At 38.8% G+C, this 27,804-nt stretch overlaps 1 protein-coding gene across 1 annotated transcript; it reads left to right on the plus strand.

The window, feature by feature from the left end:
* Positions 1-1,516: 1,516 nt before the first annotated feature.
* Positions 1,517-27,583, plus strand: LOC123949128 (membrane-spanning 4-domains subfamily A member 4A-like). The gene is made up of 7 exons (XM_046016471.1): positions 1,517-1,679; positions 14,201-14,357; positions 15,384-15,512; positions 19,239-19,295; positions 20,416-20,574; positions 24,078-24,179; positions 27,316-27,583. Exons 2-7 carry the CDS (start codon positions 14,217-14,219, stop codon positions 27,433-27,435), a joined length of 708 nt encoding a protein of 235 aa, XP_045872427.1. The 5' UTR covers positions 1,517-1,679; positions 14,201-14,216; the 3' UTR covers positions 27,436-27,583.
* The last annotated feature ends 221 nt before the right edge of the window (positions 27,584-27,804 follow it).

Raw genomic sequence — 27,804 nt, forward strand, 5'->3', positions numbered from 1 at the left:
ATTCACTTCTCTCCGCCTTCATTAGCACCAGTGGCCATTGAAGTAACCACCATCTATTCTGTGTATAACTGTAGCTTCCATGAGCCTAACTTTGTGACTTCTCTTCTTCCTGTTGTTTCTCTACATGGCACCTGTGACAATATTTCTGAAAAATTTTATTTTTCATTTTGAGAATGGTAATTCCAGAGGATTCCAAACAACACAGTCTTTTGAGTAGGCAAAATTGGATTACAGTCTTACCTACATCAACTCTGCACATCTCTGAGCTTCAATTCCAGCTTTTATGAAAACTGAAGTAGACATACATCTTAAGTATATGGACTGACACATAGTAAACATCTAATCGGTTTTAGATATAGATACAATTACATTCACTAACGTGAAGACTTTATAAAATCTCATTAGTAAAATAAAATCCGAAGTCCTGAAGGTCATTGATGGAAAACCCTGAATTGTCTGACTATGTTATAGCTTCTTCAAGTGATTCTGAAGCTCTTTGAGTTTCTTGAATGCACCCTGATATCTCTTGCCCTTTGGTTTTTCTTTGTTTTACTGATTCTTTGGAATACCCTCCAACCCCCAACTCTCCTTTCATTGTCCTGGCTGATCATCAGGTCCCCAGTTAGAGGCTCCTTTGGGAAGTCTCCTCTGCATCTCCAGAGTTGGATTAACATATCCTTGCATTAGCTCTCTTGGACTACTCTACTTTGCAGAGTGCTGATTGCCCTGGATTATGGTGGTATATTTACTTGTTCATGTACCTGGTAGTCTGTAAGCTCCTCAGGGACAGGCCCATGTATCATTTTTCACCATTTTACCTGCAGCACAGAGCACACTGATGGCTCAAAGCAATTTTTCCTTAAGAAAATGTTTACTGAATGAGAACCGAACACCACTTGCTTTCTCCTCCATATAAAGTATTGATTTCATATTACAAACGAGGAATCTTATGTTCAGAGAAATAATAAGGCTATGAATAAGTGGTTTGAATTGGCTTTGTCTTAGTTAGATCACAGGCTCTTTCTATGATACCAGATTTCTCTTTGATTAAGAAACGTGTCTTATTAATTATTGCCATGCAATCAACTTGTTGCCATTTTACAGGCCTTCAACCCTAATGCTGGATTTTTGTGTAAATAATATGTTTAAATTTTGTATAGAAGGGTAACATGCAGTTCTCTAGGGAGATGAGGAGAGCAGGTGAAAATGTGTGAAGCTGTGAAGAGATGCTTCTCAAATGAGGTTTAAATGTCATTAAATTAGTTTGTGTATATAAAGACCTTTGAACAGAGTCTGACCCACAGTAAATCCTCAGCCACTGATTTCCACCAATACACACAGTATTGACACATTATAGACTATACACACGGTAATACACATGCTATTATTTTCCTATAAAAGAATGTATGAGGCAGTCACTGCTCATTCAGCAAATTTCACAACAGACACCCACACCCGTATTAAGGATGCTAAATCAGTTAGCACTTCCGACATAAAAAAGGAAGCAGCTGTGCATCTCAGAAATACTCAGCACTGCCTTTGGGGTTCAGAAAAACTGCAGGAGAGGAATGCAGAACTGACCTGAGTGAGGTGTGGAGTGGGGGCAAGTGTTTTATCTGGACTGAAGGCACTTGCCCAGAGCACTCATAGGACGCACTGCAGACATTGTGTGAAGAAAGGTAGGGGCAAGCCTTCCTAGGCTCTGGGGCTGATGGGTTTTTCATCCACTGTTCTAGGGTGACTGGGAGTGGAATGAGAGAGGATCAAGTTACTTCTCACAGCATGAGCTGGTATTCTGGGTTGGGGGTGGGTCTAGTGCACCTTTAAGTGTATGTCGGGGGTGGGGGTTGGAGAACATTCTTTGTTGCAGAGGATGGTGGTAAGGACAGGCTCCTAGAGGCTGAGCCTGGGTGAGGTGGTCACAGTTATGTTTGATCCCTACATCCCTAGGCTCTTAGGAAACCGAAAGCAATATTTTATGTTTTTTCACTAAGTATTTCATGTACTCTTGAGTCTCCTTCTTTCGTGGTCTTTATTCTCTGTCTCTGACACCATTTTTATAATTCAGCAGTCAGGAAAGGCCTGCCACATGAAGAATTTGGTGGAGATGCTGTCAGGCGAAGGTGGGGTTCCCAGTCTTATGCAGGCCCTGGGCTACACTGTGGTCTGACCTAGTTCTCCAACCACTCCGGGGCAGCATTCACGAGATTCCACGCCACAGACTGAAGATACCTGTGAGGAAGTCCACTGAGGAAAGGGATTTTGTAGATTCTTGGCATCTTTGAGATCAGAAAGCTTGAGGCAATTGTGCCTAATGCACTCTTTCCTCAGATGAGGTCAGTGAAACCCACAGAAAAGAAATAACTTACCCAGAGTTGCACTAGTCAGTAAGAGAACCAGGACTAGAAACCAGACATCTCAATTCCTAGTCCAGACCTTTTCCCTGCCCAGGTCCCGGTTTCTACTTTCTCATCATCATCCTCAATCAACCGTCCAAGGTCAGGCCTCCTTTGGGCCTCTATTCTATTTTTTAAGTTTGACCAAGACCATTGTCATGCTCCCTCATTGGGCAGTTGGGACTCAGGAGGGAGCTGGTGATAAAACAGTAGGAAACAAGAGGTGGGTGGCAGTACTCACCCCTAAGAAGATTGGACATCAGTAGAAGAAAAGTGGGATGTTTTCTAGGTTTCTCCACATTTGTAGCAGGAACAACAATAACAGGAAGACACTGTACTTGTCAACAGCCCAACACATGTTGCAAATAATATGGTGATACTACAGTTCAGAGTCTTCCCCAATCTAGAGGAAATGCTCCTCATACCTATCCAAACTTTTTTGTTATTTTGGTTTCCTTTGTATTTGAAAATAGGGAAGTCCAGGCCTAGACAGCAAACACGTATTTATCCTTGAGGAATTTGTCTTCCCTAGGCAATTAGCACATAGATTTCTGTGGCAGGAAAGAAGGAGGCAGTTAAGTAAATTTATAGTCAGAGTTCATTAGAAGGACCAGAGCATCAGCCCCAAATTACCAGGACCAGATATATGTTACCACAGAATATGGAAAGATCATTAGAGACATTTGGAAGTGTTATTTTTAATACAGTGTTTGCTTGTGGGAAACTTAAAGTCTTATTAAATATAGAGGAAGAACCACCAGGGATGTTTGACAAGATAGGGCCAACATCACCTAAATCCTGAGTCTGAAGATAAGTCTGAGAGGTGAACACAGAAATTTATTTGCATTAAAAAAGAAGTACACTAAAGTACACCTTTATTTGGACTAAGAATTACCAGTAGTTACTTTTACAATACTTTTGGCCTCTATGGTGCAAGAAGGAAATAACTGAGTTTTTTTTTCTTTCTTTTCTAGGTTTATTAAAAAATAATTGATGTATATCGTTGTATAACTTTAAGGAGTACAGCATGATCATTTCATTTATACATTGTGAAATGATGATAGGTCAGTTAAGCTAACATCCATCTTCTCCTATAGATACAATAAAAAGAAAAAGAAAAAAAGGGGAAAAACTTCTCCTTGTGATGAGAATTACAGGATTTACTCTCTTAACAGCTTTCCTATACATTACGTAGCCATGTTCACTATAGTCATCACATTCTACGTTGCATCCCTAGTACTTATGGATCTTATAACTGGAAGTTTGCATCTTTTTACCAGCTTCTGCCATTTCTCCCCACCCCGACTCTTCACCTTTAGTGACCATAGTTCTGATCTCTTTCTATGAGTTTGGGATTTTTTAAAAAAATAAGATTCGACATGTAAGTGATATTATACAATATTTGTCTTGCCTGACATATTCCACTTAGCATAATTTCTCCAAGTTCTGTCTATGTTGTTGCAAATGGTAAGATTTCCTTGTTTTTTTTTTCATGGCTGAATAATAATCCAGTGTGTGTGTGAGTGTGTGTGTGTGTGTGTGTGTGTGTGCGTAATGCTGCCATGAGTGTGGGGGGATAGATACCTTTTCAAATTAGTGTTTTCATTTCCTTTGCACATCTCAAAAGTGTTATTGCTGAATCATATGGTCATTCTGTTTTTAATTTCTTGAGGACCCTCCATACTGTTTCCCATGGTTACTGTACCAATCTACATTCCCACCAAACATGTACAAGGGTTTCTTTTTCTCCACATCCTCTCCAGCATTTGTTCTCTCCCATCTTTTTGAGGATGGCTATTCTAACCAGTGTAAGGTGATATCTCGTTGTGATTTTGACTTGCATTTCCCTAAGGGCTAGTGATGTTGAGCATCTTTTCATGTATCTATTGGGTTTTTGTATATCTTATTTGGAGAAATTTCTTTTCAAATCCTTTGCCCATTTTTTTTTCCTGTTGAGTTGTATGAATTCTTTATGTATTTTGGACATTAACCCCTTATCAGATATATGATTTGCAAATATCTTTTTCCCATTCCATAGGTTGCATTTCCCTTTCTTGATGGTTTCTTTTGATATATAGAAGCTTTTTGGTTTAATGCAGTCCTGTTTGTTTATTGAAGAGTTTTTGTTGCTTGTGCTCTAGATGTCGTATCGAAAAATTCATCATCTGGACCCATGTCAAAAGCTTCACTCCTATGTTTCCTTGTAAGAGTTTATGGTTCCAGGTCTTACACTGAGGTCTTTATCCATTTTGAGTTAGTTTTTGTGAGTGGTGTAAGATTTATGTCCAGTGTAATTCTTCAATTTGTGTTCACCCAATTTTCCCAGCACTATTTGTGGAAGAGACTGTCTTTTCTCCTTGGAGTGTTCTTGGCTCTCTTGTCAAATAGTAGTTGAGCATGTATGCTTGGGTTTAGTTCTGGGCTCTGAATTCTGTTGTTGGTCTGTCTGTCTGTTTTTATGGCAGCACCACACTGTTTGGATGACTAAATCCTAATAGTATAACTTGAAATCAGGAAATGTGATGCCTTCTCTTTGTTCTCCTTTTTCAGTTTTTCTTTGGCTAGTTGGAATCTTCTGTGCTTCCATACAAATTTTAGGAGTGTTTTTCTATTTCTATAAAAAATGCCATTAAAATCTTGATAAACAATGCATTGAATCTATAAATGGCTTTCAGTAGTATTGACGTTTTAACAGGATTAATTTTTCCAATCTCTGAACAGGGAATACTTTTCCATTTATATGTGCTTACAATTTCTTTCATTAATGTCTTGCAGTTTTTAACATAGATCTTTTACCTTCTTAGTTAAATTTATTCATAAGTGTTTTATTGTTTTTGGTGTTATTATAAATGAGATCAATTTTTTCATTTCTTTTTAAAAAATTCCACAGTTAGTGGGTAGAAATGCTACTGATTTTTGTATATATTAATTTTGTATCCTGCAACTTCCCTGAATTCACTGATTAGATCTAATAGGTTTTTAGTTGAGTCTTTAGGATTTTTTAAATATAAAAATCATATCATCTGCAAATAGAGACAATATTACTGCTTCCTTTCCAATTCTGATAACTTTTATTTTTATGTTTCTTCCTGATTGGTCCAGCTAGGACTTCTAGTACCATATTGAATGGAAGTGCTGAGAGTAGACAACCTAGTCTTGTCCCTGATCTTAGAAGAAAAGGCTTCAAACTTTCATCTTTGAGTATGATGTTAGCTGTGGGCTTTTTGTATATGACCTTTATTAAGTTGAGTATGTTCTTCTATGTCTACCAGGTTAACAGTTTTTTATCATGAGTGGATGTTGAATTTTGTCAAATACTTTTCCTGCATCTATGAGATGATCATATGGTTCTTTTCTTTAATTCTATTACTGTGGTGTATCATTGATTTGCATATGTTGAACCATTTTTGGTTTCAGGAATAAATTCCACTTGATCACAGTGAACAATCCTTTCAATGTGTTGTTGATTTCAGCTTCCTAGTATTTTACTGAGAATTTTAGCATGCATCAGGGATATATTCCTCCACTATCACTATTAGTAGTGCCCTTCCTGGTTTTGATATCAGACTAATGCTGGCCTCATAAAATGAGGTTTGAAATTTCCCCCTTTTTGATTCTTTGCAAGAGTTTGAGAAGGATTGGTGTTAATTCTTTAAGTATTCGGTAAAACTTAACCAGTGAATTCATTTCTTTGTTGGAAGATTTTTTCATTACTGATTCTCTCTCCTTACTACTAGTTGGTCTTTTCAGATTTTCTGTTTCTTCCTGATTCAGTCTTGGTAAGTTGTAGGTTTCCAAGAATTTTTCCATGTCTTTCCAGGTTGCCCAGTTTTTTGGTGTATAGGTGTTCATAGTAGTCTCTTATGATCCTTTCAATCTGTGGTATCAGTTGTAGTGTCTCCTTTTTCATGCATAACCTTGTTGATTTGGGTTCTTTTTCTTTTTTCCTTGGTTAACCTAGATAAAGGTTTGTCAGTTTTGTTAGAGTTTTCAAAAAACCAACTCTTAGTTTGGTTAATCTCTCCTATCATTTTTAATTTTCTATGTCATTTATTTCTTCTCTAATCTTTACTATTTCCTTTCTTATGCTAACTTGGGACTCGGTTTATTCTTCCTTTTCTTGTCCTTAATGGGTAGAGTTAGCTTGTTTATTTGGGATCTTTCTTGCTTCTTAATGTAGGTGTTTACCGTTGTGAAATTCCATCAGAATTGCTTTTGCTGCATCCCACAAGTTCTGGTAAGCTGTGTTCCCACTTTTGTTTGTCTCAGGAAATTTAAAAATTTCCCCTTTAATTTCTTTTTTTGACCCATTGGTTGTTCAGGAATGTTGCTTAATTTCCATATGTTCATGAATTTTCCTGTTTTCCTCTTATTGATTTCTAGCTTCATGCCATTGATGTCAGAGAAGATACATGGTGTGATTTTAATTTTCTTGAATTTTCTAAGACTTCTTTGTATCCACACCTATGGTCTATCCTAGACCGTGCACTTGAGAAGAAAGTTTGTTCTGCTGTTGCTCTAGTGTCTTTCTCATCTACAGAATGGGCTGGGGAACACTCAGACCAGAGGACTCGGTGAGATCCATATCTGCCTGAATTGGATCCTTAAACAAGTTTTGTGTCTTTGTTCATAAAGGACATTCATCTGTGGTTTTCTTTTTTTATGATGTCTTTTCTTGATTTTGATATCAAGGTAACACTGGCCTTGAACAATAAATTGCGAAGTGTCCTTCCTCTTCCAGTTTTTTTTTTTCAAGAGTTTTTGAAGAGGGGTTATTGAATCTTTTTAAAATGCTTAATACAACCACCAGTGAAACAATATGGGCATGGGCTTTTATTTACAAGAAATTTTTAATTTCCTAATTTAAATGCTTGTTATAGATCTATATAGCTTGCATTCCCACCAACAATGTAAGAGGGTTCCCCTTTCTCCACATCCTCTCCAACACATGTTGTTTCCTGTCTTGCTAATTTTGGCCATTCTAACTGGTGTGAGGTGGTATCTCAATGTGGTTTTAATTTGAATCTCCCTGATGGCTAGTGATGATGAACATTTTTCATGTGTCTGATAGCCATTTGCATGTCTTCATTGGAGAAGTGTCTGTTCATATCTTCTGCCCATTTTTTGATATGATTATCTGTTTTGTGTGTTTGAGTTTGAGGAGTTCTTTATAGATCCTGGATATCAACCTTTTGTCTGTACTGTCATTTGCAAATATCTTCTCCCATTCCGTGGGTTGCCTCTTTGTTTTGTTGACTGTTTCCTTTGCTGTGCAGAAGCTTTTGATCTTGATGAAGTCCCAAAAGTTCATTTTTGCTTTTGTTTCCTTTGCCTTTGGAGACATATCTTGAAAGAAGTTGCTGTGGCTGATGTCGAAGAGGTTACTGCCTATGTTCTCCTCTAGGATTCTGATGCTTTCATGTTTCTTCTATCATCAGTTTCATTAGTGTCTCTACAAGAATTAAACTGTGTCATCTAAGTTATCTCATTTATTGGCATGTAGTTGTTCATAGTAGTCTTTTACAATTTTTTTTTTTCTGTAAGGTTGGTTATCATGTTGACTTCATTCCCGATTTTGGTAATTTCTTCTTACAGTTCTTCTTGTTCAGTCTAGCTAATGATTTTCCAGTTTTGTTATCCTTTCAAAGAATACCCCACTCCAAGTATTCATTGTTGTTGTGCCTATTTGTCATTGCTGTGTTGTTGTTGTTGCTGTTGCTGTGTAGTGACTGCCAGATCTCTTCTGTGAAGTCTATATTCTGTGTAATCTGTGCACATTAGAAGTTCTGTTTGATTCAGTTTAGTGGTCAGCTACTGATCTAACAGGTATCTTTAAGATCCTCCTCCCCCCAATAAGTCTCCTTCCATTTTGTCTTAAGTCATGTGTGTGTGCACGCATTGAGCAAACTTTAATACTCTGGTAGTTTATAACTCTGTATTTCCTTTCTCTATAGCCTTTCCTTCTTCCTTGAACAGAGTTCTGAGATAAGCCATAGTTGAGGAATTAGGAACTTCTCAGGTCTTTCCTGGGCACACATACAACATACACATATATGGCCTTCTAGATTCCCAGGGATATATTAAGAACTTTTCAAGATCCTTGCAGAAACCTCACTCCCGTTTTTTTCTTTTAACTATTTTTTTTAATCCAGCTTTTTTTTTTTTTTTTAACTCCAACTCTATCACTGCCTCAGGAATCTGTGAATTAAACAATTTCTGATAGTTGCTTTTGACAAACACCTTGGGGTTAAGGCTGCCATCACTGAATGAGCCTTGAGTCATACATATCAAGTAAAGACAAGATCTATGTGTAGAGCTTTTCCAGATGTTTTCCAAACAGGTCAAGTAGTGACAATTCCCTGGGGATGGGGCTTTTTAAGGATTTCCTATTTCATTTTAATTCACAGACTGTTAAGTGGCCAGTTTCTGTAGCTGCCATGGTTCTAAGCCTTCTAGTTTTCAGGGCTACCACAGAATTGGGAAAGGGTACTAGGAATAGGATTAAGTTCAAACAACAATAGAGAGAATTGATGAAACCAAGAGTTTGTTCCTTGAAAAGATCAACAAAATTGACAAAGTTTTAGCTAGATTATCTAATTAAATGTTTTTGATTGTTACAAGATCTTGGTTAATGTCTAGAGTTCCGGGAAAGTTGATTTTCACCATCTTCCCAGTGTGATCTCAATGCTTTTAAAGAAGAGAGGATTTTCAGATGCCCTTAAACAATACTGGAGGTGATTAGTCCTCTACAATAGTTTTTGCATTCCGTTTGTCTCGCTTATTTTTCTGTTCATTTTATCTCCTTTCTTGCCTTTTTGGTGGATAGATTACATTTCTTTCTTCATTTTCTTGTAACATTTTCCCTTCTTTATTGAAAAAAATTACATAACCATTTCTTATCGTTATCAGTAACTCTTGTTTTTTTCACCCTTATTGAATGGGTGAGCCTGGTGATGGGTATTAAGGAGGTACGTATTGCATGGATCATTGGGTGTGGTACATAAACAATGAATTTTGGAACCCTGAAAAAATAGAAAAGAAAAAGAAAAAGGTTAAAAAAAAAGAAAAGAAAAGAAAAGAAAGAAATCTACATTTACTATCTTCACCCATCTCCCAAAGAGCACAAGGACATTAGAAGACCAGTTCTTATCATCCCAATCCCAAATTTTGCTTTTTGGGGAGTCCAGTGTTTTCTATTTTGTCTTTATGTTTCACCTAATGAATCAAATATTGTTGGTCTTATTTTGTACAAACAACATGTATGCATACATGTTTACAATTTCTTTGCTAACCATTCCTTCTTGCATCAAAAAACAACCTTCTGGGACTCATGTTTCTCTCTTTTTTTTTTTTAATTAATTAATTTATTTTTATTTGCTTATTTACAGCATAACAGTGTTCATTGTTTTGGCATCACACCCAGTGCTCCATGCAGTATGTGCCCTCCCTATTACCCACCACCTGGTTCCTCAACCTCCCACCCCACCCCACCCCCTCCCACCGCCCCTTCATAACCCTCTGGTTGTTTTTCAGAGTCCATAGTCTCTCATGGTTCATCTCCCCTTCCAGTTTCCCTCAACTCCCTCTCCTCTCCATCTCCCCATGTCCTCCATGTTATTTGTTATGCTCCACAAATAAGTGAGACCATATGATACTTGACTCTCTCTGCGTGACTTATTTCGCTCAGCATAATTTCTTCCAGTCCTGTCCATGTTGCTACAAAAGTTGGGTATTCGTCCTTTCTGATGGAGGCATAATACTCCATTGTGTATATGGACCACATCTTCCTTATCCATTCATCCGTTGAAGGGCATCTTGGTTCTTTCCACAGTTTGGCGACCATAGCCATTGCTGCAATAAACATTGGGGTACAAATGGCCCTTCTTTTCACTACATCTGTATCTTTGGGGTAAATACCCAGCAGTGCAATTGCAGGGTCATAGGGAAGCTCTATTTTTAATTTCTTGAGGAATCTCCACACTGTTCTCCAAAGTGGCTGCACTAACTTGCATTCCCACCAACAGTGTAAGAGGGTTCCCCTTTCTCCACATCCTCTCCAGCACACGTTGTTTCCTGTCTTGCTAATTTTGGCCATTCTGACTGGTGTTAGGTGGTATCTCAATGTTGTTTTAATTTGAATCTCCCTGATGGCTAGTGATGATGAACATTTTTTCATGTGTCTGATAGCCATTTGTATGTCTTCGTTGGAGAAGTGTCTGTTCATATCTTCTGCCCATTTTTTGATATGATTATCTGTTTTGTGTGTGTTGAGTTTGAGAAGTTCTTTGTAGATCCTGGATATCAACCTTTTGTCTGTACTGTCATTTACAAATATCTTCTCCCATTCCGTGGGTTGCCTCTTTGTTTTGTTGACTGTTTCCTTTGCTGTGCAGAAGCTTTTGATCTTGATGAAGTCCCAAAAGTTCATTTTTGCTTTTGTTTCCTTGGCCTTTTTGAAGCACATCATTTGAAAGTTCTATTTAGTGAATGTTCTATTTGGTGGTTGTTTGCCAGTGCTGGTAAATGCCATCAAGGGTTTACTTATCTGAAATGTCTTCATGTCACCCTTGATCTTGAAGCCCAGTTTTAGAGCATATAACAAAATTCTAGGTCTATCATTGTTTCCTCTCAGGCTTTTGAAAAATATTTTTCTATGGCTTTCTGGCTTATGTTTTTATCAGTCTAATTGCTCTCACTTTGCATGGGATCAGACTTTTCGTTTTTACTACTCCTAAGATCATCTTTGCTTTTTGCTATCTTGTAAGTTTACTATGATGTGTTTGAATATAAATTTTTGAAATTAAATGGCTTGGTATATGTTATACGATCTGTGTCTGTCAGTTTCACATATTGCTAATTTCACCTATCCTCCATTTGTTGTCTCCTCTTTTTTTTTAAATTTTATTTTTTCAACGTAACAGTATTCATTGTTTTTGCACAACACCCAGTGCTCTATGCAAAACGTGCCCTCCCTATTACCCACCACCTGTTCCCCCAACCTCCCACCCCTGACCCTTCAAAACTTTCAGGTTGTTTTTCAGAGTCCATAGTCTTTTATGGTTCGCCTCCCCTTCCAATTTTTTTTTTTTTATAAACATATAATGTATTTTTATCCCCAGGGGTACAGGTCTGTGAATCGCCAGGTTTACACACTTCACAGCACTCACGATAGCACACACCCTCCCCAATGTCCATAACCCTCTCCCCCTTTCCCAACCCCACCTCCCCCCAGCAATCCCCAGTTTGTTTTGTGAGATTAAGAGTCATTTATGGTTTGTCTCCCTCCCAATCCCATCTTGTTTCATTTATTCTTCTCCTATCCCCCTAACCCCCCATGTTACTTCTTTGTTGTCTCCTCTTTTTATAGGACTCTATACACATCTCAAATGTTTAGTTCCGTACTTCTAATCTTTTCACATCTCTTCTCTTATATCCATTTCTTTGTCTATGTGACTTCTAGGTCATTATTCCAGATTTATCTTCCAGTTCACGGATTTCCTTTTCTGTGTCCATTGCTGTGTAACACATTAACCAAGTTTTGTTTTTTTTTTTTAATGTCGACATTGTTTTCTATACATTTGAAATTTGTCAAGTCACTTCGGCACTTTACCTGTGTTTTCTCATTTTTGCGATTCCGTTTTTATTTGAAAACTTCATCAATACTTATTACACATTCTGTATTTGATTATCATAATATCTGAAACATTTGTTGCTCCTCATTTAAGTAAATCTCTTGGTTTTTGTACACTTGGTGACCTTTGATTATGATGATATACTCAGATGTTTCCAATCTGTAGGATTTCTTGGCGATTTTTGGCAAGAAGACTTGCTGCCTTCTTTGCAGACTCCAGTGTAAAAATTATTCAGGCAGATGACTTCCTACAAAAGTGGCTTTTTGGTGTGTTTTCTCTGCTATTCCCACCTTTTATGTCTCAGAACTATACTTGCCCAGGGAAGCTGCAGCTGTCAGCCGGTGTGTTCATTCTCCGGATTATATATAAGAGCATGTGTTTTATACCTCAGCGAGCCTCTTGCCTTTGATAAGTGTATTCTGAAATCTGTGGTGTAGTGTCCTGCTTCTTTGATACTCCTTCTGCATTTCACCAAAATTCTTCTTCATTCAGTCTTCATTGCTTTTAACAATTACTTCATCTGAATTATGGTAATTTTAGTTGTGTCCCAGTTTCAAAATGGAGTTCTAATTTTCTTTCTCTGTATTACTTTTGGAAATATTCTAGAACAGAAGAAGAAACACTGACTTCTTGGTTATATCCCCTTATTTACTTCCTCATCTTAACTGTTTTAGTCTCTTTCATATTATGTATTCCTTATGAATTACCAATTATATTTTCCTGTCATCTTATTTTTAAAGTTATTACTTCACTTATTATTTTATGATTTACTATTTTGTACTTTTCATTTTACTGCTTTCCAGAACTTTGAATACATTTGTTACTAAAATTAAATTAATGTTTTAAAATGATTAATATTTATTTTCATTTAGGTTGTTTACCCCTGCCTGTCTCTGAGATTGATTCTTTTTTTGAGGGGGGGGCAGGTTTTTTTTTTTTTCGCTAGATAACTAACAATGCAGTTCCCTTAACCTATGGAGTACAAATGTAGGTTAATAATCCTTTCCTGAGAAAAAGGAATTCTTTCCCAGTACCAGAAAAAATATGTGTTACTAGAACATTCTTTGATCTTGTGCTACCAATGAAAGAGCACACATCTCCAAGCTTAAGGCTTTGACGGAGCCTCACCGAACCATGAATGGAATCAGAATTGATCGTGGCTTTGCAAAGTCTTAAGTTTCACTTCTCTCAAAATTTGTGGATGTGAGCCATGCAACATCTGAACATGGATTCAAATGAATAGATAAAGTGTTCCGGTGCTTTAAGCTCACTTCCACATAACCTGACTGGGGTTACTAGATTGATGAGAGAAAGTGGCACAAGAGTATTATGTTTGTGCTTTGAGCCTCAGGAAAATAATTTTATGTGTCCTTGCCATGCATTGGCAAGTCAGGTTTTAAAACATTTAAATGGGGCAAAAGATTTAAATTCTCAGTGCCAGGATTATGACTCAGGATCATAAATTCCAACCACAAAGTCCAAAGTTTATAGGATAAAATCTAAGATTAAAAGAATTTATTAAGATGAAACTGGAGGAGGTTTCCAGCTCTGAGAATATAACTCTGCTCCAACTAGAAAAGGGAGACCATAAAACACTTTTACGATCAATGGGAACACAGATGATTCTGTGTAGTTTACTCCTATTATAAAAGTTATCTTTCAAAGGGGAAAAGGTGGGACGCCTAGGTGGCTCAGTGGATTAAGCGTAAACTCAGGTCATAATCCCAGGGTCTTGGGATGGAGTCCCTCATGAGGTTCCTTGCTTAGCAGGGAATGTTTCTCTCTCTTCCTCTCCCTCTGTTTGTGCTCTCTCTGACAAATAAATAAATAAAATCTTAAAAAAAAAAAAACCCGAAGGGGAAATGGCTACAATCAGAGAGATAAAATCTGAGTACAAACTTCGTATATTTGAGGGGCCCAGCATATTCACCTCAATTCTATCTAGATTTCCTCTCTCTTCAGCACTTTCTAGCACCTTGATGACACGTGGCATTTCTTTCTCTCTCTGTTTCTCTCCTTAAGATGTTTCTTCCACTTTCCTGGCTGATGTCTACAATAACTACATTTTTGCAAAGATGTTCTAATAGCTGTTCTAATAAAGCAAGGAAATGTAGACCACAGTTTGTCCTGTCATTAATAGGACCTCATCCTAAATTACATTTCTTATTGTAGCTCCTTTTCTGCTGCCATGGCAACCACACAAGAACTAGAAGGGACCACAGGGGCTGGCCCTGGTGTGTGCCAGCCAGAGAAGTCTGCTGTTCCATACCCACATCAGTGGAAAGGGATGCCAGAGAAGTTCTTGAAGGGGGAACCTAAAGTCCTCGGGGTAAGTCAGTTGCAGATCTGGAAGTAGACCAGTTGTGTTGTAAACTCACAGCTGAATCGTTTTAATGATAAATACTCTGTCCCATTAACCTTGTAATACATCAGCCAGCCTTAGAGACATTGGTATCTATGTTCAGGCCCTATTAGTCAAAAATGGTACAATATTCTATTACATCATGCTTCTAATCTCATTGTCTTTAAAACATAGTGACTTCGGATCTATTCTAAGTTTGTGGGTCATCCATGATAACTTTAACTTCAGCAGGGAATAGCAGCAAAAGAAAAGGCCACATGTACACTAGCTGGTGTCCATCCAACAGATTTTTCTGAAAGCTGGTTACCGCACATTGTCACTGTCTCTGGGAAATATTCTCAGACTGCTCCTCAGAGGATGAAAATACTTTGATTCTCTGTGCATTTCTGTCCAGAGTCTCAGGTGAGTGTGCCTAAAAGAAAGGGACAGTTTAAAGAAAGACAGATTAGTGCAGGTAGAAGGGGAGTGAATACAGAAGTTGATCTCTAGCCCAAGCTTTAAACCAATGGGACCAAATCATTATGACACTTTGTATCCCTTTTATGCCATGGGATAACTGTACTCTAATGCCTCTATTTTTAGACCCTAGATGCCAAGAAAAACTCATTTTGCTCTTTTCTTTTTCTTCACCTATACACATGCTCCTTCCTTCACATTATTTTTCCTTGCTTCCTAATTTCTGAGTCACTCCCATCTGAGCATGAACAAAGGAGAGCAAGAGCTGTGGTAGGAGTAACACCACAGGGGTCAGTAAAGCACCTCTGGGTAGGTCCTGGTTCATTCTTTTTACCTTGAAAATGACTGGGACATTTGGGATGGATATCCCAAGAGACAATTTAGTAAGCTAATATACCCATAATTCTTTATATGAAAGAAAAACGACAGGAGAATACCAAGACCATCTATCATATCAGAAGATGGAGAAGAGGGGGAACTTAATGGTTGGAAAGGGAGTGGTAGATAATCAGTTTTTACTTTCCTCATCATTTCTAGGTTGTGCAGATCCTGATTGCCGTGATGAACCTCAGCCTGGGAATAATAAACATTTATGTCATGTCTTCAGTCAATGAGTATCATTATTTGTTAAAGCATGAGGTGTACAAAATTGTGGGGTCGCTGATGGTGAGTAGAATACCTTCTGCTATCGTTGGAGAAAACATAACTTCGTTGTTAATGTCTTGAGCTTTAGAATCATACCTAACCCTCTTTTGTAGTTCTATAACTTTGAGAAAGGTATCTAATCTCCTTTTGACTCCATTTTCTCACATTTAAAATAGGAATAATAATAAAAGACTCATAGAAAGCTGGGAAGATTAAATATTTAGTATGGTATATTACAGCAGCATATAGCAAAAGACCCAAACAGAATGTATTAAACATTGAAAGCATTGATTGCTTCACAACTAGAAACCCAGTGGCTAGTCATTACCAGGGTTGGTTAGCTCAGGAGTGCAAGGACCTCACTGAGGATGGCTGGCGTGTCGTGTCAGACTGGATACATCTCATTGTTCATAAATATTTTGTGTGCATAAATCCTTCATATTCCTAAACCAACTCTGGGCAAAGGTAATGGATTTGCCATTGTTGGCTTGGACTAATTGAAATTCACTTCTCAGTTAGTCTGGGAAGGGCTCACTGACCTCATGAACAAAATGAGGATTTCATTAACAAGAAAGAAGAGACATGGCTGGTATGCAGGCAATTTATAATCAGGTATCAAATCTTTTTTTTTTAATTTTTATTTATTTTTTATTTTTTTATGAACATATAATGTATTTTTATCCCCAGGGGTACAGGTCTGTGAATCGCCAGGTTTACACACTTCACAGCACTCACGATAGCTCATACCCTCCCCAATGTCCATAACCCCACTCCCCCTCTCCCAACACCCCCCCCCCCCGCAACCCTCAGTTTGTTTTGTGAGATTAAGAGTCACTTATGGTTTGTCTCCCTCCCAATCCCATCTTAACAAATGGAGCTGCTATTAGACAAATTTTGTTTCATAAATTTAACAACAATAAGATTAAGTGAAATTAAGAAAGTTAAATCTTTTCCCTTAACATAAAATACAAGGGAGTTTCTCTGCAAATTAAGAATGTAAACAGAACGCAAAGTATCAAGTGACAAGAGGAAAAAGAAGTTTATGTTAGAACCAGAAAACCCTATTCAAGTATTATAGGATTTCCCTTCATCTACAACATTGAGAATGAGAGAGTTTAGAGTTTTATTACAGAGTTGGATTTTTGTTCCCCCTTGCCTGTTTACAGAAGAAGTGCAAGAACAGTATACACTGTGTTACTTCTGGGCATTTGTACCATGCTTTACACGTCTGATGATACTAATGTCAATAATGGCTTTATTCAACACTTACCATAGTCTGGGCACTGTTTTAAGTGATTTATGTATTCAGTTCCATTTGTGCAACCATCACAGACTTCTGAGAAAGGATTTGCCATTGTCCTCATTTTGTGGATGAAAAAACTGGGACTTGGAGAAATTAAGTGATTTGCTCAAGATCATGCTTTTATTTGGTACAGGAATCCGGGCTCAGACAGAGTCGTTCTGATTTCAGTCTTGCAGACATCAGCCACTCACACGTTCTGCTTCCCCTTTACTTTCCCTTTTTTTTTTTTTTTAAGATTTTATTTACTTACTTGACAGAGAGAGAGAAATCACAAGTAGGCAGAGAGGCAGGCAGAGAGAGAGGAGGAAGCAGGCTCCCTGCTCAGCAGAGAGCCTGACGCAGGGCTCGGTCCCAGGACCCTGAGATCATGACCTGAGCCAAAGGCAGAGGCTTAACCGACTGAGCCACCCAGGCACCCCTAATTTCCTTTTCAACACTACTTTGGAAACCAGTTCTCATAATTTATGTCCTCTACACAGGTTCCATAGATTTCCAGGAGCTACGGGAGCTATGTTTGTCAATTGAACTATCACTCAAACCATCATAGGAATCCCACTAGATCAGTCTTTATTTAATTGGTGGAACATTTTTGCTGAGACCTTCCATTATTCTTCCAACCTTATTTCCAAACTTCATCTGTGAAGTGCTTCCCTTTACTCTCTTATACAGTACAACCACCAATACCAAGAACTAATCACAAATATTGACAATTTAGTTTCCAGTACAACTGTATGTCCTTTCTCATAATGCTATAAAATTATTCCCTCATGAGTCTATTTGTTCAGGTTTTCTTCTGTGGGCTTTTGGAACACCGTAAAGTTTTACTCACATACACTGTTCATAGTCCTTGTTAAGGTTTTTTCTCTTGGAAACTTAATATATTTTTTGCTGTGATAGTAAATCCTGTGTTTTAAACACAGAAATACAAGGGCACCTGGGGGGCTTAGTCATTTAAGCATCTGACTCCTGATTTCAACTCAGGTCATGATCTCATAATCATGAGACTGAGCCGTACATCAGGCTCTGCCTTTAGTGAGGAGTCTACTTGAGATTCTCTCTCTCCCTCTCCCTCTGCCCCTTCCACCCCTCATACAGTTTCTCCCTCTTTCTCTCTCAAATTGTTAAACAAATCTTTACACACACACACACATATGTATTTATATATAATTTCTGTATATAATGTTCTTCCATGTACCTTACTAATTTTTCTTAAAGTTTATAGTAGCCTTTAGTTGATATTCTTGGAGATCCTCAGCATAATGTATTCATATTTAAATAGCAGTAAATGTAAACATTTTCCTCAAATATTTTTCTTACATAGCTATTTCGGTTAATATACTAAGAGTAATATCTGTTCATCTACACTTTTATCTTGATTTTGACTTTAATAGAGATGGCCCTAGTGTTTCCTCATTAAATACGATAAAGACTTCCAGGCCAAGACGAATGTTCCATTATGTATGGAAGATGAAACTCTTTATATCTTATAAAGAATGTTTAAGTCATAATAGTGTTGAATTCTATTAAATGTCTTAACATTGTAAACATGAATAATAATTTGATGTGAATTTTCTCCTTAAATTTGTATTTATAAATTATAATACTATTCAGTATTTTAAAAATCTGGACATTTAAAGGAATATCCCACATAGTCATGATTCATTTCATATAATATAAGGGATGATTCTTGCTGCTATTTTTTTCTGGAGGTGACTTAGTTAACCTTTACCATCTCCATGTCTTTGAATTTATAAATATTTTGAAGAAATTGACCAAGCTGTTTCTTTAGATCAGTCTTTGTTTGATATGAAGATACAATTTTTGAAACTCCTGAAATCAAATTGGAAAGCAAACCCAGAAATTCAAACAGTCAGATAGTTTAAGGTGGGGGCGGGGGGAGGTGGAATCCAATCAACTTGATTCTAGTTGTTTTAGGTAAATGGAAAATAATCACCCAACTGATGGAACCAAATGGAATCGTGTATTATTAAAAACTTTTAAAAATAATCAGCATCTAATAAGGAATTTAAAAACTTTCATTGCTACTATTTTGTTTATAACTTTTAATAGTCGTTTTAAGTAAAAACGATCTTTACTTTCTTTTCTTTTCTAAAATCTTATTAAATTTTGGTACCATATTAGGGTTCCTTCATATCGGGAATTTAGGAGCTTTCTTTGTATTTCAAGGGCCTCAAATGTTTAAATACGATTGCAATTAGACATTTTTTTGAAAGGCTTGAAAAATTCTCCTGTGAATCCATCTGGTAGAGTTTCTCTGTTGTTTCTGGGAGAAGAGGAGAGTTATTTACAATCTTTTGTGTTTCTCCCAATATAATCGATCTTTTTAACAACTTTATCAAAGTTAGGGGTAAGTTTTATTAAGTTTTGACTTCAAATACTTGTTTAAAGCTTTTCTACCCACATTTTTTTTCTCTTGTTACTAGTTTATTGTTTCAGGGTCCTTGTCAATTGTAGCAGGAACTAAAACTACAAAAGTTCTGGTGAGTAATATTTCCTTTATTTTTTCCTTTTAATCTGTTTGCTTATTTTTGTCCCAAAAGAAGAAGAACTAATCAAGTATTTGTTCTGCCAGAGTACAAGAGGGGTTTTGTTTTTTAAAAATCAGAAGAAATTATAATAAAAAAATTGGCTGCTCATGAAATTACTGATATAACCATGAAGAGTTTGGGAAGGCAGTGTTGAGAGAATCTTTATGAAAATACAGAGAATTCCTGAAAAGGAATGTCTAATGGGACTGGCCAAACAGATGTTGTAGCTTGAGATCTAATCCATAATGATGACACCAAGTGTAGGTGGGGCATAATATTTGTTGATTTATTAACCGAAATGTGTATTCCAACTGCTTATGGAAAGGATTTTCATTTGGCTTGCAATGAAAGAAATTCACAATAAGGCTATTAAATAAGGAAAAACAAATTTACAACACAACTCTCATGCCAACAGGTCTTTCACAAAGCCAAGAAAAGTTAAAAGCCCAGATCTCAACATATGTTTTTGCTCCCTAAAGGCCATATTTGCATTTTCTTTGCCCAAAGGATAAAGATCAGATTATGGGGCATGATCTTTATGGCTTTTCCAAATCTGACCTGTGTGTCTCCGTAGCATCTGGTCCAGCTATGACCATTAACTTCCCCCTCATGCTACAGCCACACTCAACCTCTCAGGCTTTCTTGGAGAATTTTCATTCTTACAATAAGCCTCCAAAGGAAGAGAATGCAAGAACGGAATACAGAGCAGAGGGAGGTCATACACAAAAAATGTGGAGGCCAGATTTGGGAAATAACCCGCAGTCAGGCACCCGGCACAGAGCATGGCAGGAGATGGGCACGGACAGAACTGTCTAGTTAGCATGGAAAAAAGAGTTCATCTTTTGTGTGTGGGGGTTGTCTGAAGGATTCAAGCTTGGAAACCACAGGATGGATCATGTTTGTGTGTGGGCAGCTGTGAGGGGAGAGACCGGTGAGGAAACAGTATGGTAGTCAAGATGGAGCAGTTGGACAGTGGGGACAGAGGTGAGGGTGTGGAGTGCCTGTTGGTGACTCCACAGGTGAGCCCTGGGGATACCACTAGATTGCTGAATTGGTTTTCCTTCCATCCTAGATCAGAAGTAGCCTGGGGTTAAACATCTCCAGCGCTGTCGCGGCTGCATTTGGGACCTATTCCACTGCAAGCCACTTGAATAGTTTCCGATACAATCTCTTTCACTGCAGCACATTTGAGAAGACAGAGAATTGCTTCATGTCCCTGTACATTTTCATGGTGAGTGCTTCCTCTTTTCCTGGGGTACTGTGATGGAAGCAAGTCACAGGAGCTCTGGCTCTAGCAAAAGCAACACACAGTAGTTCCTGACTGATGAATGAATCATTTCGGGAAATTGAAAATGATTGAAGAGGAAAATCTTGTATTTGGAGCCAGGCCCATGTTTCATCTCTCTCTTTGTTCCTCCATATGTGATGAGGGAAAGTGGGAAGGAAGCTCATAGTTATGGAACACCTACTCTTACTAGTTAGTACACTAAGCACATTGCATATTTTTTTCTGTTTAATTTCAAAACAACAATTCTGTTGTCCAGTCTAAAAAGGGAGCCAATATGTCAATCCCTCTGTGTCCCCGGAGCTCCCTGGTGGAGTTTCCTGGTTCTCTAATAGTAAAATAAAATTGTCTTGAACATTATCCAGCAAGTAGCAAATCACCCATTACCTCCTCCCCCCACCCCCAACATCTCTGAATGTTCTTGCAAGATTAAGCACTTTGGGCCTCAACATCCAGCTCCTGACAAATTCCCAATTTCCATTATGTGTATCACTACTTCTCTGTACCACTTGCCCTCATTTAGGTGTTATCCTAATGTCTTTAGTTCTCCAAATTGCCACTAACACAAGATATTGTAGGCTGTGAAGCTGTGGGCCTCTGGGTAAGTGTAGGGAGGGAGTGCTCTTGAAATACAGCCCTGGACAAAATGCTGAACCTTTACTCCTAAAAAGTCTAAAAAAAATTTTTTTTTAAAGTCCATGAGCCATTCTAAGCACCACAAAGTTTCCTGTTGTCTCCCCTCCATGCAAGCTTCCTTCTGGCCTTTCTCCGTGCTGTTTGCTTAGTTCTCTGTCTCACCATCTCTTATCTGTGCCCAAACATGGAAACTCAACATTCTTCCAGACTCATTATGGTTCTTCTTCATTCCCAGCTAATCCTTGATAAATTCTGAGTGCTGCATCATCACACCAATACAACCCCTTGACTGTCTCTGCTAAACTGTCTACGGCCATACCACCCTGAACGCGCCCGATCTCGTCTGCTAAACTAATTCATACTTCCCTTGAGGTTTCTAACGTGGCTTATAGTAGGCAAAGCTTATTTCTTGCCTGTTACTCAAAATATTAGAGTTCCTTCAGACAGCTTTCATTTTTGCCCCAAGATCATGCAGTTGGGAATTGGCAGAAGCAAGATGAGATTCTGTGCTTTCCTGCCTCCAGTGTCCCTATCCATATCTATATTTTATATTGTTCTGTGTTGATATCCTGAAGAAGAAGCCTACTTTCAGTTTCTGCAGTTCTGTCCATTTGCAGTCTGTCAGAGTACAGTGCTAAGGATAAAATGTGGAACAGACCGACTTCATGGGGTTGGCTGCCTGGGCATGGGACCTGTGCAGACACACAGTCTTACCAGTTAAAAGAGACCTACACCTGCTTTACTATTCTGCTGTTGCTGTCTTGAAGTCCGTAATGATTTTTTTTTTTTTTAACAAGAAGCCTTCTAAATAAGGTAGCCAGTTCCATGTTCAATCTCAATCACATTCTCCAGAAGTAGTCACAGATGCCTATTGTGAACATTTTTTCTGCCTGTCCTTGGAGGGTAAATCCATAAGGGTTACTTGGGATCTGAATTCTCGGGTCTCTTCCTGCCTGGGCACCTGCACAGTCCGTCCACAGGTCTGTGAGCCCATACTATACTCCTGGTCCTAGCATTGGCACTCCAGGAGACTTAAGGAGACCAGGCCTCTACCTTTAGGAGTTCCGAGTAGAAACGTTTAGAAATATTGGAAAGCAGCTGGAGGTTGATGAAGACCTAAGACCTTACTTTTGAGTGCGATTATAAGAAGAGGCTAGGAAAGGTGAGCTCTTTGCAGGAAAGAGGACAGCAATACTACTTGGAATCATTAGGCAGAACAGTATGGCATTGCCAATGATCAACTCTGCTTGGTCTAGAAAGACGATGGTTTTATATGGCTCAAACTCAGATTTTTTGCTCAAACTATTTTTTGCTGGAAATCCAGCCGGACCACTGTATTTTGTAAATTAAGCTTTATTGGAACATAACCACACCCATTTGTTTACATATTGTCTGTGGCTGCTTTGGTACTCTAAGAGACTGAGTATTTATGACAGAGATCTTACGGCCCGTAAAACCCAAAATATGTGCTAGCTGGCCTCTTACAGAAAAAGGTCTGCCAGTTCCTGGGCTACCCCACCAGATGGTAAGATCCTTGAGGTTAGGGAAATCATCTGTTCTATTTGCTGCTCTGTCTTCTGTGCCTACAACAATTCCTGAAACATAGAGGCTATCGTATGTTGAAGAGATGAGTAAATAGATTTTTTTTAATGACGAATGCCAATATTCTGAAGGCCCAGTTGAGTCTGTGCCACTTGTGTCCTGGGCTCTGATTTATTGACACTTCCACAAGGTTAGGGATAGGTACTATGCCCGTCCATGGAGAGAGAAAGAGAGAATATTTAGACCAAAGAATCCCAGGCCTCCAATTCAGATTTTTAGGAGTAAGAGTACTGCCCAGTGTTTCTCAAATCTGACCATATGTTTTGGCTAAAGATGAAACCTAAAGCCAGTTCTCTGGGGAGATGGCTTAAAGACTGATTAACTTTGTTTTTATTGTTACGTTAGCTTCTTACTGCTGCTGTAACAAAACTATTGCCAACTTAGTGACTCGAGACAACATAAATTTATTATCTTACAATTCTGGAGGTCAGAAGTTTCAAATGGTTGTCATTGTGTTAAAATCAAAGTGTTGCAGAGCTACATTCCTTTCTGGAGACTGTAAGGGAGAATCCGTTTCCTTGCCTTTGCCGGCTTCCAGAGGCTGCCCTCAGTCCTCGGTTTGTGATCCCATCCTGTCTTCAAAGCAAGCAGGGCAACATCTTCAAATCTCTTTTGGACTTTGACTCTCCTGCCTCCCACTTCTACTTAGAAGGATTCTTTCATTATTTTGGGCCCACCCAGATAATCCAGAATGATCTTTCCATCTCAAGGTCAGTTAATAAACAACCTTAATTTAATCTGCAAATTTAATTCTCCCTTGCTATGTAATTTGACATATCCCTAGGTTCCAGAGGTTAAGATGTGAACCTCTTTGGTCTTTTAATATCCTGCCCCCAATTATTACTCTGTGTATAACTACCAAGATAGTAGATGATATTATTGTGTCAACTCTATGGAATGTCTGGTGTTGGAAAAACCCAAGTTATCTTTATGATCCCTTACCCTCCTTTAAAGAGCTATCACATTCTGTATCTACAATAGCACTGGAAGGTAGAGGGTGGGGAAAAGTGGTTATTTCATTAATGAAAAAAATGAGAGGATAAGTGGCATTCAACAGGCCCACACTGGCCAACGGCGTATGACTGCCGTGAGGAGCCAGTTTTTCTGACAGCAGGCCAGTGCTTCTGGTTTAGCCTTGTAACCAGATGGTCTGTATTTTTCATCTTGTCATCTCCATCTCTCACATTTCCTGGCTATAAATTCGTTTCTAGGGTTTGGAGGCTATGGTGATCCTGTTAAGTATGCTAGAGTTCTGCGTTGCTGTGTCCCTTTCTGCCTTCGGATGCAAAGTAACCTGCTGCCATCCTGAGGGGGTAAGTGTTGGGCTTGCCTCAAAGTCAAGTGTGCTAGTTTTCTGTGGCCATGTAGTACAGTCCAGAAACTTAGAGGTTTCAACAACACACATTCGTCACTTCTCAGTTTCCATGGGTGAAGAGTCTGGGCACACCTCAGCGGGTTCCTCTGCTCAGGGTCTGTTATCAAGAAGCTGGCTGGGGCTGCGGTCGCAGCTGAGGCCTCTACCCCCGCTCCATGCTCGTGTGGTGGAACTGATTTCCTTTCAGCTGTGCAACTCATGACAATTGACTTCTACTTTTGAGGCCAGCAAGAGAGCAAAAACCTCTGATGCTCTAAGTTTCTTTTAAACAGCTCATAGGATTAGGTCTAATCTACCCAGAATAATGTCCTTTTTTAAACTGAGGTATACAGCTGAGTGATTTGACTGTTCTTTTCAGTACCCAGTGCTCTCTGTGATGTCACCTGTCACCATGCAAGGTTGTTACAATACAATGAATATATTCCCCACGCTGTACTTTTCATCTTCATGACTGATTCACTTTATAATTGGACATCCGTACCTCTTAACCCCCTTCATCTATTTTGCCCACCCCCTCCACCTACCTTCCCTCTGGCAACCACCGGTTTGTTCTCTGTATTCAAGAATCTGTTCTGTTTGTTTTGTTTTTTAGATTCCACATGTAAGGGAGATGATATGGTATTTTTCTGTTTCTGCCTTATTTTATTTGGTATAATACCCTCTAAATCCATCCATATTGTCACAAATAATAGGAACTCATTCTTTTTTTAAAATATTTTATTTATTTAACAGACAGGGATCACAAGTAAGCAGAGAGGCAGGCAGAGAGAGAGGGGAGGAAGTAGGCTCCCCGCCAAGCAGAGAGCCCAATGCGGGGCTCGATCCCAGGACCCCGGGATCATGACCTGAGCCAAAGGCAGAGGCTTTAACCCACAGAGCCACCCAGGTGCCCCAAGAACTCATTCTTTTTTAAGGCTGAGGTGTATACATCCGTCTTGTTACCCATTCATTTATCGATGGATACTGCAATTACTTCTGTACCTTGGTTATTGTAAATAATGCTGCAATAAACATGGGGCGACATGTATCTTTTCAAATTAGTGTTTTCATTTTCTTTGGGTAAATACCAGTGGTGGATTTACTGGGTCATGTGTTATTTCTATTTTTAATTTTTTGAGGAACCTCTATACTGTGTTCTATAGTGACTGCACCAATCTACATTCCCATCAATGATGCAACAGGCTCCACATTCTTGCCAACTCTTGTCTCCTGTCTTTTTTGATAGTATCCATTCCGACATATTTGTGAAGTGTACCTTGCTGTGGTTTTGATTTGCCTTTACCTGATCATGAATGAGGTTAAGCACCTTTTCCTATTAGCCATCTGTATGTCTTCTTTGGAAAAATGTTTACAGAGTCATGCCCTTTTTGATAAACTCAAAGTCGACTGCTCAGTAACCTACTCACAGGAGTGATATCCCATCATATACATAGCTCCCACTCATTTTCAAGCAGTGGGTATCACATAGGGGCACTGGGTGTCTTTTTAGCATCTTGCCTCCCACAACGAATAAAGACAAATTAATTTTCTCCATCCTGACTCCCTCTAAGGGCTTCCTCTCTTAGTCCAGATCAGAAAATACTTCACAATGGTTGTGTGTAAACCTGGCGATTCACAGACCTGTACCCCTGGGGATAAAAATACATTATATGTTTATAAAAAAAAAATTGGAAGGGGAGGCGAACCATAAGAGACTATGGACTCTGAAAAACAACCTGAGGGTTTTGAAGGGTCGGGGGTGGGAGGTTGGGGGAACAGGTGGTGGGTAATAGGGAGGGCACATATTGCATGGAGCACTGGGTGTTGTGCAAAAACAATGAATACTGTTACGCTGAAAAAAATAAATAAATTAAGAAGAAAAAAAAGAAAATACTTCACAATGGAGAGGTCCCCAGAGAGAGCCAGATTTTGCTTCATGATCCTATCATAGCAACCTTCCCTGGGCTACTAAAGAAAGTCAGGGTTTCAAACTTCTTTACCAATGTGTGCATACCTGCCCATCTCTTACCCTGAGACCTGCAGCAGACCCTCCTGGCCACTGAAAGAGCATCACATAGAGACAATTGGTAAATGGGAAAAGAGAAGAGACCAAGAGGCACTGGGAAGAATAGGACAAGGATATCTTCCAAGAATTGAATTAAAATGCCAAGAGTTGCTCATAGTTTTATTATCCAAAGGCAAATCCTAAAACAGTAATAGTTTGATGAGATTATTTTTCTCTTGCTCTTCTCTACCATTTTGTGCCTGTTTACTTTCTTTTGGGACTTCCATAGTACACTGCATCTCCTGCCCCACAGAAGAGAGCTGGACTAACCCTATCTGCAGACTTCTGCATTATAAGACCTTAGAAGTTAGAGTTTTCAGCAATTCCTGATGACTTTGTAATTTCATTAAGTGAAACATTTTTATTTTCATTGACCAAATCATCTGCACAAGGGAGCAAATTCTTCAGCAACCTTCCTATCGTAACATCTAGGCCTGTGTTCCCTTCTGCTCCTGGAGTTACAGAGCTGGGAAAAGCTGCTCCCACAAATCTCTTGGGGCGAATCCAGAACAGCAGTGTCTTTGAGGCATTAAGGCCAAAGTTTCATCTCTTCCTATTTCTATCCTCCCCCAGCCCTCACACACATGCATACTCCATTTCACACTGAGTTTGTGGAAGAAAGACCAGAATTTTCCTTAGTTTGCTGATGGTTCCTGCCTTTCTGGGTCTCTGTGGTTTTTGCAATGACTGTGTCATGGCCAGCAAATCATGATTTGGATATCTTGTTGCCATCAGCATAAAGAATTGGATTTGGAAGAAGAGCTCTAAATTTTCCCTAACACTTTGGTCTCCAACTTGCTGTGCACACTCATCCATCTGTAAGATCAGTCCACTTACAGAGTCACAAAAACAGCCACGAGCTATCACTGCATGTTTTTCCAAGATCCAGTCTGAGCTCCAGAATGCCAGAGAAACCTCACCAAGTTAATATAGAAACCAAATTCCGAGAAGAAAGAGTAGACTCTGATAGTGATGCCATTGTGTGGTTTTTTTGGCTAACTCACCTATAGCACTCTGATTGACTTCACAGGTTATGTTGATTATGCCATCAAATCCTCACATGGCAGAAACTGTATTTCCTGCACCGCTTCCAGGAGGTTTGATGCCACCAACAGACCAACAACAAAATGTTCCAGAAAATCCATCTTGACAGTTGTGCAAGAACTCCATGTGGGAAAGTACCAGAATCCAACCTTGGCATATATATGATTCAAAGTGTTGTTCTCATTTTCCCCTAAGATCTCGACAGCTCATTTTACTAGCTCTTTATCAACAATAGCAGAAATTAAATAAATAAATCATGCATTTAATGAGTTAATGGTGCTTGAAAGTTTTTGTTCATTGGGGCGTCTGGGTGGTTCAGTAGATTAAGTGCCGACTCTTGATTTCAGCTCAGGTCATGATCTCAAGGTCATGAGATCAAGTCATGTCAGTCTCCTTACTGAACCTGGAGCCTGCTTGAGACTCTCTCTTTCTTTCTCTCTCTGCCGTTCCCCTCTTATGCTCTTTCTTTCTTAAG

The sequence above is a fragment of the Meles meles genome, chromosome 8, assembly GCF_922984935.1.
Source record: "Meles meles chromosome 8, mMelMel3.1 paternal haplotype, whole genome shotgun sequence".
Classification (NCBI taxonomy): Eukaryota; Metazoa; Chordata; class Mammalia; order Carnivora; family Mustelidae; genus Meles; species Meles meles.